The 12,113-nt window shown below is 36.6% G+C and overlaps 2 protein-coding genes across 2 annotated transcripts in view; one reads left to right on the top strand and one right to left on the bottom strand.

Annotated features, from left to right (window-relative positions):
- Positions 1–4,640, bottom strand: part of col4a5 (collagen, type IV, alpha 5 (Alport syndrome)) — a 44,929-nt gene extending 40,289 nt beyond the window's left edge. The window contains exon 1 of the mRNA XM_060874687.1: positions 4,355–4,640. Within this exon, the coding sequence (XP_060730670.1) occupies positions 4,355–4,441 (87 nt within the window). The 5' untranslated portion in view covers positions 4,442–4,640. The remainder of the gene's footprint in view (positions 1–4,354) is intronic.
- Positions 4,641–5,349: 709 nt separating this feature from the next.
- col4a6 (collagen, type IV, alpha 6) overlaps positions 5,350–12,113 on the top strand; it is a 73,009-nt gene continuing 66,245 nt past the window's right edge. Inside the window, exons 1-3 of the mRNA XM_060874686.1 lie at positions 5,350–5,443; positions 5,589–5,687; positions 5,843–5,888. Coding sequence (XP_060730669.1) covers positions 5,677–5,687; positions 5,843–5,888 — 57 coding nt within the window. The 5' untranslated portion in view covers positions 5,350–5,443; positions 5,589–5,676. The remainder of the gene's footprint in view (positions 5,444–5,588; positions 5,688–5,842; positions 5,889–12,113) is intronic.

Here is a 12,113-nt window from a genome sequence, read left to right as displayed (position 1 = left end):
AGTATTAAAGCAGCAGTCTCTTGATTGGTAGAGATGGACCACTCTCTCTCTGCTGTCAATCACAGTAACATGAGCTAATTGTGAGCGCCATTAAAGAAAGCCAGTAGCACTTTCCGCCAATTGAGCAGCATTTAAAAAAAAATTAGCTGCTTTTCTTGATATGTCTTGGAGGAATCGCCAGAACAAAGTAAAATAAAAAGGAGGCTCACTCTGGGAGGGATGACATACTGTCCCTCTCCTGTCAATCACAGGGACACAAGCAAATTGTTGGTGTCTGTGAGCTTGTGTATGTGGAAGAGGGCAGATGAGTGTGTTATGCTGCCCTGTGATGCCGCAATAAGTTGTAGCTGGCTTTATGTATGTTAGAGGAAGTATGTGTTACTATAAACCCTACACTACACACTGTGCAATCACACTATGCGCTATGTACTCTAGTTGGATTGTCTAAAATTGAACACTAAAGGTTTTTTACTAACCAGAAGTATAATTACTCAGTTGATGTTAAAATGAAATTAAACGCAATGTCACTAGCTTCAGCAGAATACGCTGAATTTTCGAAAACCTTAAAACAAACCAAAAAAAAATCACACAGCTTTATCTTTTTCTAATTTTTTTCTCATTCCTCACTTTGTTCTGCGATAAAATGGTGTCCCATACAGGGTGTATTCCTGGTTTGCTCCCTGTGTTTGCAGAACAGTCTAAACACTGTAAGCTTTGAAAGTGCACTGAAGTCTGGTGGCCTGATTCACATTTAAGAATATCTTTATACTGTTTACACAGTTGTGAGCTACACTCACCCCCTAACACACACAGACACAGACACACACAAACACACACATTCCACCAAGATTAGGCTTAAGTGCAACAAGTGACATATAGAGAATTAATGTCATAGTAAGAATTAGCCGCAATTTCCTCGCCAGTATGATTTCTTTTCATAAAGCTGAACCCAAGCGAACATTAGGAGTGCCGCAGTGAGAGACATCAGGAATTGTGTTTTGAAAGATGGAAAGATATCCCCTACACAGATGGTTGTGAAAAAGCAGTGTGAACCTAGCCCTGCTCACTGAGATTGAACTGCTGGAATACATAAGGTACCCTCTCCACCTCAGGTCCAGTGTTCACAAGATCCTCTGTGACCCTGACCAAGACTATGAATATGAATTTATCCAGAAAATGAAAGGATGAAAGAGGACAAAACGCACCAGCCCTTGCCTTTTCAATAACCCCTGTCTGGGTTCATATCTCTAGCCTGAATGGATGTTTTGGCTATGAGCGCTGATGGTGGGGACTCATTTAGATATAGATAGATAAACAGGTCTGAGATTTTTTAGTGTAGCCCTGCACATGACAGTCTGCTCTAACACAAACACACAGATAAACAGAACACTCCACCCATGTATATACATGCCAGTATCTCTAGGATTTCATAATTTTGTGATTGCAGAAATTAACATAAAATCAAGTAAACTCAAAATTTCAAATTTGTAAAAGCTTGCGATTTTCAAAATTACTGCATATTTTTTACAAATTTGGGCCAAGACACATTGTGTTACACAAGTGTGCATAAATAATTAAAAGAATTCAAAATGTCATTTGTCACTTTGACAAGCTTATGGCTGTGATGTTTTTATTCAATGTCTGCAAAACAATTAGCAGAAAATGGAGAAAAATGAAATTCATATAAAAGAATAGGCTTTGCATCAAATAAGCGTTGATGAATTTATGAAACAAAGGAGTCGGTTATATATGAAATGTATAGTGTAATTTACAATAGACATATGAGCTTCTTAAGGCATGTGTCGCACACACACACACACACACACACACACACACACACAGCAGCAGCATTGTTGAAGAAATGTGGTTACAGGTTTCCTCATGTGTGACAGGTTCAAAGGAAACCCTCATGAAGTGCATTACAGCAAACCACCTTCACTTGGCAAGTAAAGGTTCAGCAACAATCAGCAAAGAGCTGAAACTCATTTCCAGAATAATGTGCATCAAACAAATGATATAAAACTCATGCCTTAAGGATCAATAGAAATGCACTGACATAAACTGACTGAGTTAAACAATCTTCACTGCTGCCCAAACTTGCCCAGAATAAGAGGTCTTTTTTTCCCCTGACCTTTAGCACACATGAAATTCCAGGTCATATGCTGATGAGCTGAAGGTCCACTAGGTGGCATTGCCTCACAGAGACAGTGGGCTGAAATCACAAGCACACATTCCACACGGGACTGGATTTAAAAGGCTTTGACATTCCAAAAAAGAAAGAAAGAAAAGAAAAATGGGGGGTGTAGGTTCTCACAGTGCGGGATAATCCTCATTGGTTGAGAACATCGAGATTCATCTCTGTAGATGATACAGGGAATGCAGCCCATTGTCTTCTGTGAAGAATCACTCTGAAATCATCTCCACTAACCACTAAGAACAGTCCACAGCTTAATTAATGACAGGACAACCATCATTTGCAGATATGTTGCCTTTTCTTGACACTTTTCCTAAACAAACCGAATTCATTCTTAGCAACAAAACATTTGCTAGTTTACAAACACCACTTGCAATGCGCAGAAATTACATTCATGTTTCCGTCATTTGGCAGATGCCTTCACCCAGCGCGCCACACAAAAGTGCTTTGAAGTCTCTATCAATGAATATATCAATACTGGTTCACTAGGACACAGACTAAGGATACCATGAGTCTGAAACACTGCTGGGTGGAAAATCACACATAAAAGGTTTTTTATTTTTTGCATTTAAGAAGCAGTGTCCTCTCAACAGGACAGACAAGAAAACTTAATATTACAGTCTTCCTTTCTGTTTAAAGACATGGGTCTCTTTCCATAATATCCAGATATGAGAATTTCCATGAGTATGGAACTTCAAGAAGTTCCATACTCAAACCTCCTGATCCACTTACAGGCCTCTTTTGAACAGAGCTGCACACAGCATTGAGTAGCTCTTAGCCTGAATACCTGGCACCACACATTGTATTCCTGAGAGCACACATTGGCATCCCTCATACTTACACACCGCACAGTTACTGTATAGTGCCTAAAGGGCTGCAGACATTAAGAGGTTGCACACACAGTATGGCATGTTGGAAGTAACGTTCCTTCATTGCACCAACCTGTTGGTAAAGGGGGCGGAGACGGATCTATACATGTCTCCTGATGCCTTACCTGATTCCTCTCTGATGAAATAGAGCAGAACCCCAGGAACCAGTGAAAAATCTCGTGGATTGCTTAAAGGTGATAAAAAATTTGAAGATACATACATTCAGAGTCACCATCTAGATCAGTGCACTATCACAGCAAATTCCTACTGTACATAAATCCCGAACACGGAACCTCTCAATGCAAATCCGTTCCTCTGGTGATGAGCATCTCACAGGTGACCATCTGTGAACATCTGACTGATCATTAAAGACGAGTGAATAAAATATCTACCACTTTCTCCTAGATATTAAATAGTTAATATAACTTTAATTTTCAGGACAATATTCTGTGTGTGTGTGTGTGTGTGTGTGTGTGTGTGTGTGTGTGTGTGTGTGTGTGTTTAAAAAAAATATATATCCTGAGTAATTTGAGGCAGTGAGTCAGGTGCCTCGGCTTGATGGATGAGGAAAGTTTATTCAGAGACTATGATCAGAGCATTATACATGCCACGACGCATCACATTCAATTAAAAATGTAGTAACTGTTGCAAAACTTTCATCTGCTTTATTTAATGGCAGCTAAAGATTTAATGCTCTCTATAATAAACTGCCGCGTGAAACTGAAAGCAAACCTTTACAATGAAATTCACAATGAATTTATTATTTTTTTTAAAGACATAATGTTATTAATGTTATATTAATACCATTAAGTTATTAATTGTGCAAATGTCCTCCCGCAGAAACGATAAGCAATAAGTTTCAGCAGCAATAAGTAAACAGTGTCTCTGCGTGTTTGCACATGTTGTACCCGTGAAGCAGAGATCTTTGTAAACTAGGATGCGCTACTTTGCTCCAGAGAGACAAACTAGAGAGCCGTCTATCTCATTCCCCCCCGTGTAATAACATGTTAACTCTACTAACATAGCGGCAATTCAATTCAACACTATACGTATGCTTTTAATTATTTAATTTAATGAACAAGTTAAAAATAAATAAATAAATAGATACATACATACATAAATAACAATGCATGCACTTCTTAAAGTAAACTAACCACCTCTATTTATAAACTGCCCCCGAGACCCGCGTGCGTCGGGCTGTGCGCAAAAACTGTGTCCAACTAAACAGACTTGTGTTATTAACGTGATTATAAGCGGTAATAACTCAGCAGAGCAACACACAGGTACTTACCGCCGACTCGGACTGCTGAACCCCTATGGACAGAGATATGAAGAGAAGCACCGCGAACTTCTGCAGACTCTTTAACTTTTGATTCATTTTTAAGAATCCAGCCTTTTCAACAGCGATAATTACGACCTCGTATTCTCATGGAACTTCTCATATTCCCCTGATCACTTTACTGTAATATGGAGTGTTGTTGTTTTTTTTTATTATTATTTTTTTAACTAAAAATTCAGATTCTTCACCAGTCCCCGGACTCTACAGCTATAGGACTGTTGTCTGCTGCGACCTTAACTTTTTCTCTGACGCCTTAACCTGCAGGGGACGGAACTACTTTCCAATTACTCCGCCTTTAAACCAAATAGTCCCTAAATATCCCTTTAGCCTACAGAAGTTCATTCTTTATTATAAAAGTCTGAAATAATGGAACAACTGGAGTTTAAATCCACTAATTTATTCAGATTGAGGTTATATTCTTATTCTATGCAGTGAAATGGAGCAGGATTTATAGCCTTAATATTGAACACAGTAATCTAATTAAAGCAAGTGAACTCAGAGTCTCTGTGGTTCTCTTTAACTTGGACTTTATTTAAAAAAAAGTCATATAAATATTATAAATATTAATATAAATATAGTAATTATATTTATTAATATACATAGAAATATTTTATTTATACATGTTATTGCAGGCATACATTACTTAATATAAATTGTGTAGATAATTTATCTCTCCCAATGCTCGTATTTGACTACTGATTTTCAGCATTTTGTAACAATTATTGCATTATTTGTGCTGAAAATAAATAAAGTATCTAACAGATCTTCTAACTGAAAGAATAATTTTGTGTCTAAATTGTTTTGCTATGTTGCATTGTTACTTGTGTGCATGAATAGTGTGTGTAACTTGCCCACTATTATCTGTAATATAATGATAACAGGCTAGGAGTAAAAGGAGACAGAGATAACAGCAGTGCTTGGATGTGAAGGCAGTTTGATTGACAGATGTAAGCCCCGCCCCCGTATCTGAGCAGCGCTCACTGCGCGTTGTGCGGTTTTTGAGTCGGGCTGCGACGCAGCGAATTTCAGCACACGGTTTCCGTGAGTTTACTTTTCGTCCAGTTTTCTCAAAGAGTCACTCACCTTTAGACTGAGTGCAGCTGTAAAAGTTGTTCGGGCTGTGAATAGGTTGTTAGTCTCTGTATAGATTTGTAACCTTTCTGGTGTTGTGTGTTTGCGGCTGCAGATGAACGGCGCTGCGCACTGAGCGGATCTGAAATCACTGCTCACCGGTGGAGACACGACACCTAAAACTTTTCTCCCCAAAGCGCACAATGAAGCTTTGGTACGTAATATGATTTTTTAAATTTTTTTAATAGCATATTAACTTGTGGTTTGTAAATACGACATGTTAATGGAGGTCTTTTGCACAAAAAGCAGCTGTTATATGCGCTTAAGTGGATCAATGGATTCACCTACACGCGTTTGTTCACTTTGCAGGCTTTGGGTTTTTACACTTGTCTTGTGTCTGGACTCTACATACGCAGTAAGTGCGCTTTGCTTATAATATTGAAACTTACACGACGTCAAAAATGAAATGAATCAATTATATATATTTATATAAAGAAAACATGTGTGTGCTTGTGTGTGTGTGTGTGTGCCTATGTGTGTGTGCCTGTGTGTGTGTGTGTGTATGTGTGTGTATGTGTGTGTGCCTATGTGTGTGTGTGGGTGTGTGTGTGTGCCTATGTGTGTGTGCCTGTGTGTGTGGGTGTGTGTGCCTTAAGTTCCTATAATTCTACTATTAATTTTCATTTTTTAAATTGGTCTTTGCAGAACAGATATCATGCATAAATCTACAATAACAAATCAAATTCAAATTGAATTGAACTGATTAATTGAATTGAACTGAGCAGGAACTGAGCAGGTTATTATATTCTCAGAGCATCCTGACCCTGGGGTTCAGTATCAGCGTTTCTGTGTGTGATCTGAAAGATTACAGTATTCATGTTTTTTGACAAACAAATGATGGGTGCTATGATATGACACATTAACAGGTGTATATGTATTGGTCAGTATCGCACAGCTTTATTTCAGAGGCCTACCATTCAATGTCACAAGCTAATGTCACTGGTCTTTAAATCAGAAGTTTTTCAAATTATCAATAACTACCTTTATTACTGAAAAAATTATAATATTCAAATGCAACTTTTTTACTTTTGCACATTTTCACAATACAGTGCAAACGCTCTGTATCAAATAATATAATCAAATTTTAGACAGATTTGCCTCATTCATTATTAATTTTGCTTCATTAATTGTTGAATGCTATTTTGGAATTCTGAAGAACACAGAGTGCTATGAATAATTGCTATTTTAAACCCTCTACTCATGAATGTAAAATGCTATCTAGGTTGGGTCACAAGCACTTACATAGCAGCTGATCACATCACTTTCTATAAGATAATAATGTCTTGGACAGGTAGTACAGTATGTGTGTAAACAGACACTGTAAGGGTTGGCACTTACTTGTTTTTTATTTTTAATTGTTATTTATTATGTTGTGAGACATGATGAGTGAGATAAAAACCATGTTATAAGTCTCCAAACAGGGTCTGTGAATACAGGCATATTCTGTTTTAGGAAAGAAATGTTACATTTTAATCAAGAATCCTAGTTGTTTTTTGTATTGTTTCTTTTATAACCCTTAAATCTATGAACATATAACTGATGGTTTCCCAAAATAATTGCACATGGATATTTATCTTAAAAATCTGTGACATTAAGCTCATTCATTTTATTTTAAGAATGTTTGTGAATCAACAAATGTTTTCCCAAATCCTTCTTAACCAAAACTAAAACTAAAAAAAGAAACAGATTCATTTTAGGATTTGACTGCAGTTCCGCCACTAAAAGCCAGAGGCCGCTAATTTTGATACAAATGTAAAAATTCACTTGTTCCCAATGAGGGGAATGATGATGATGATGGTGGTGGTGGTTATTTTTAACGTACATACTATTACTTATTTTATAGCCTATAATCCTTATACTTTTATTCACTCAGTTTCATACGGATGTCTGTGGTCTTTGAATAAGACACTGATTAGAGCTGTAACTTCGTAGGTAAAGAGAAATGAAAATGATGAAGTATTTAATAGTTGAAGCTGGAGGCTCTCCAATACTACATATAGAAATGAAAATCAGTTCTCTTTCATTCAAGTGTGGATTGAATGATATGTGGATTCAATCCCATTTTCCCCCAACCAGTCAAAGAAATGAAGACCCAAGCCAAGAAGTAAAATAATAATTTTTTTGGCCAGGTGTTGAAAGAACTCACAGAGATTTTACCCAGCTTCCATGTACGCACCCATATTCAGAACATTTGCAAGTCAGAAAAGCTTGTAAGAAACAAAACTCATGCAAGAAAATTATACCTGTTAGAAATTCAGTGCATAGGACACTCATCCGTATGCACAATCCCATCTAATCCTAGTCACAGAAGGAAATAGTTCTTGGTGATCCATGAATGGAAACTACTACAGAATACTATAATACTAAAATTGCTAACACTTGGCCCTTACCCACCCAGTTGAATGGGTATGATTATAATCCATTACAAGTATCAGAACAGGTCAATGTGAAATGAGCTTGCAATAAGAATGCAAAATACACAATATGGCCAAATGCTTATGGACACTTGACCATCCCACTCATAATTGTAGTCCCCTTTGTCTGTTATAGTAACCTCCACTCTTCAGGGAAGGCTTTCTGCTAGATTTTTTAAGTGGCTTTGTGGATTTGCCCATTTAGCCACAAAAGCATCAGTGAAGTCAGGCACTGATGTCAGGTGAGGAGGACTCGTTGTTCAGTAGGGTTGAGGTCAGGGCTCTGTGCAGGCCAGCAATATTAGCAAACCATGTCCTCATGGAGCTTGCTTTGTACACAGGAGCATTGCCATATCTGGAGAAATTTGAGCTATTTAGTTCCAGTAAAGAGAAATTGTTACAAAAACATCCTATATGCAATTGTTGAGCTTCAAAATATGTGGCAACAGTTTATGTGGCAAAGAACCACATAAAAATGACAGCTTAGTAAGTGCACATAGTCAATTAGTCATATTTATCTAGTATTTCCTATTATATGATTTCAATTAACCAAATATTTTATTCCATAGATTATTAAACCTATTTCTAGACATATTTTTATTTCAAGCTTTACATTTTCATGTTCTGTTGACAGTTAATTTTACTTCTTTCTAGAAATGTTTAAAATTAGCATAATTGTCTGCCACTACAAGACTATTTCATGATGTTGGTATGTAGTGACCGTTTGGGAACAGAAAATGTATGGACACTTTCTAAGATTATGGATGCTTAGTGACAGTATGGATATTTAAACACAAGTTACACAATAGAAACCTAAATCCTGATATTGATAACTGCTTTTGAATGGCACACACATATACACACAGAGACACTCATACACACTCACACACTCATCTAGACTGTGTAGCATGTGAGCGCTCTGCTGAGAAAGCTATGCTTGTGGTAGGAGCGGAGAGATAAGTGAGAATCTTCAGTAAACAAGGGCAAACTGACCAGCTCTTATCGCAGACACTCTTCACATTTTCCCAAAGCTATCACATCTTCAGAACTATGTTGTTTTGATGTTTACAGTATGTGTATGGACTGTTTAGGTGTTCAGGTCTTATCTCTACAGACCTGATGCCCGCCCCCCACCCCACCCCACAGTCGGCAGAAAAATTCCATTGCTTCCTGGCAGAACTTGTTGAGATATTCTCTCTTTTTGCAGGTGTCACTTTCCTAGAACATTCCTGCAGGTTAAACTGAGGTTTTCTGATGGATGCCTGTGTGATTTGTTCGTGCCCCTCCTTGATATATCTCTACCCTGAGGGTGCAGGTTTCTGTTTGAGGTTATTCTAAACTCCTGCCATCAGCCAGAACTTCAACACTTTTATGACTTGCCGACTAAATGGTTATAGATGGCTCATTGTCTGCGTTTTATGATAAAGGTTGTAAATGTAGAAGTGACTGTATTCTCAACATTTTAATATAGCAGTGAAAACAACTCGGATGATATTCCTCTTGCTCTTCTCACTTTTACCTTAATCTTCAGACTCATTGAACCTGTACACAAAGATATTTAGATCATCTTTATATTCTCAACCTTTCCTTAACTCTCTCATCAGTTATCTTACCTGTATTATTTCATGATTAACTTCGACCATTGTGATAGCTGATGGTGCATTTTCACTCTACACAAGTTCTATCACTTTCACATATATGAAACATATATATGCTTAATTATATAGAACAGTTTTGAAGGGTTTATTGAAAAGAAACCCATGGGGTTCTTAATCGTTGAACGTTGGGGTTCTTTATTATTATTATAATTAGCAGTAGTAGTAGTAGTAGTAGTATTAATTGTATAAATTTAGACAAGAAAATGAAGCACATTCAAACATGGTATACATTTATTGAAACAAAAACAACAACTTTGGGTTATAAAAATTGTCCGATGTAATTACCTTTTTGTTTTTTCTAAAACATGGTATTCATAATTCATTTCAAAACATCTTGCAGAAATATTACATAAAAAAAGGGTAATTCCAAAAAATAATAACATTCATTTCAGTTTAACTATTTAATGTAAACGTTTCATTGCTCTTTAAGGGCTCTACATAGAACCATACTGTATATTGAGGGGAAAGGTTCTTATGTACAGATCACCATGGTTTTTACAGAACTCCAAGGAACCCCTTTTATTTTAAGCAATGTATTTCAATCTAGCTCTTTCATTACCAAGCTTTTCCCTCCCTTTTTATGTGCCTTTCTTTTTCTCATTTTCTCCCTCCCTGTTTTTGTCATGAGATGGAAATAATCCTAACACGGAAATGCGGAGATTGTTAACCCTATGAAAAGACGACACCTCTTGAGAATGGGTTCCTCCATAAATGGCCACGTCCTTGCAGAGTGAACATGCAGAACTAGATAAAGCCATAGAGAACATTTTATGGCCCTGTCTCATTTTGTGAATCGCTCTGAGTCTGGTGATTCTAATGAAGTAGGCTTAGATAGAGCAGAAATCATGAGCTTATGCAATGTTTTTTTGGTTTTTAAGAAAGAATCTGCCTGGAAGTGATCATGTATTTATGTGTTTTATATTTGTAGAAGCTCTAATCTTTAAATCTGCTGTGTACAAATAAAATTATCAGCACTATCAGCATCTAACTGTTAAAAGTCTATGTTTCAGCAGTAAAAATTTTTAAAAATTGCCAACAAATTTATTGTGCCCCAGCTTAAAGATAACTTGGTATACTTTTAGTTGCCATTATTAATATAACAATGAAAAAGAAAAGAATAACAATTATTATCAGGAGCAGGAAGTGGTGCCATTTAAGGCTACAGCTGGCCCAAATGTGGTGTATGTTCAGCAGACATATTTAACACTTTTATTGACCAATTTATTAGTGTATTGTTTGACAGATTTATTTACAGATTTTTACATAACAAATAATACATATTGGAGGTCAGCACTTTTTGTTAATATCTCTATCTCTTTCACTTTCTTTATTGCCTGTAATGATTCTCTTGTTCATATTATTGCATTTATTTATACTTTTTCCCAATTTATTTGATTCAGTCCACTTTCCCATTTCAGTCCCATTTCCACTAGAATTTGGCATTTTCACTGGATATAACTTAACTCCAAATATTTAGGATGTTTTCTTTTGCTGATTTAGACTTTTGAGAGCTTCTGAGTCTCTCCTCCATCTTGTTGATGAGACAAATAAAAAGTCAAAGGTCAAATCATGCAAAGAAGACAGACTGGTAAATAAAGGTAGAAAGAATAGCAGTGAGGAAAGGCAGACATTCTTTACCAGTTTATTTATTTATTTATTTATTTATTTATTTTAAAGAATGCGAGTTGCTTAGGTATGCAACAGAGTGAGCCAACAGTTCACATGTCCATTAATCAAATAGGTTTTTCACCACAAACTGAGAAGCGAGCATGACCGTGGTTGACATATGAGGGCAAACAGAGGATTGTGGCGGAAAGCAGATAGAAACAATTGCCATGGGGTTTTTTAACCTTACTTATAAAGACACATTCCACGTGAGTAAGATACAGTGACATTTTCCGGAATGTGCTGTAAGTACATGCCTGTTTCCCCCTTTTAAAATGTTATCTGTCATACAGGGCTTTTACTATCACCGTTTACCTGGATTAGTGCAATTTCTGCCTTTCATTCCATCTTTTCATTCAGTCTTTTCTTCCTTTCCCCGCTCTGTTTTCTTGTGTCTAATGTTGTCCATTCTGTCATCCACCGCTCCCATTTTCATTCATCACTTTACCCAGGATCCCCTTCATATGGCAACATCTACACTGTATATATGACCTTTAAGAAACTTTTCTGCAAGCCTGGTCAGGTGATGGTTTAACTGTTATTAGAAAGGCAATGCAGGCTTTTTTTCACATACATGATGCAAGTTTGTTTTATATGTTTATCACTTGTCCGGAAGTGAATGTGAAGAGACAATATGTACGTTATATTAGGACCAAGACATTTTTGTCATTGACATCGGTCATGTTTCATCTTTCAGTGCTTTACATAAAATTAACTCAAACTCTTATACCTCAACTTAAATGAAATTTAAAGATTAGTCAGAAGAGGTAAACATATATGATCACATTATAGTGTTTATAACCACTTAGTTATGCTTCTAACTCTATCACAATCATGGATTTC

This window comes from Tachysurus vachellii, chromosome 7 (genome assembly GCF_030014155.1).
Source record: "Tachysurus vachellii isolate PV-2020 chromosome 7, HZAU_Pvac_v1, whole genome shotgun sequence".
Classification (NCBI taxonomy): domain Eukaryota; kingdom Metazoa; phylum Chordata; class Actinopteri; order Siluriformes; family Bagridae; genus Tachysurus; species Tachysurus vachellii.
The sequence above is the reverse complement of the archived record's forward strand: the minus strand, read 5'-3'. Positions and strand labels throughout refer to the sequence as shown.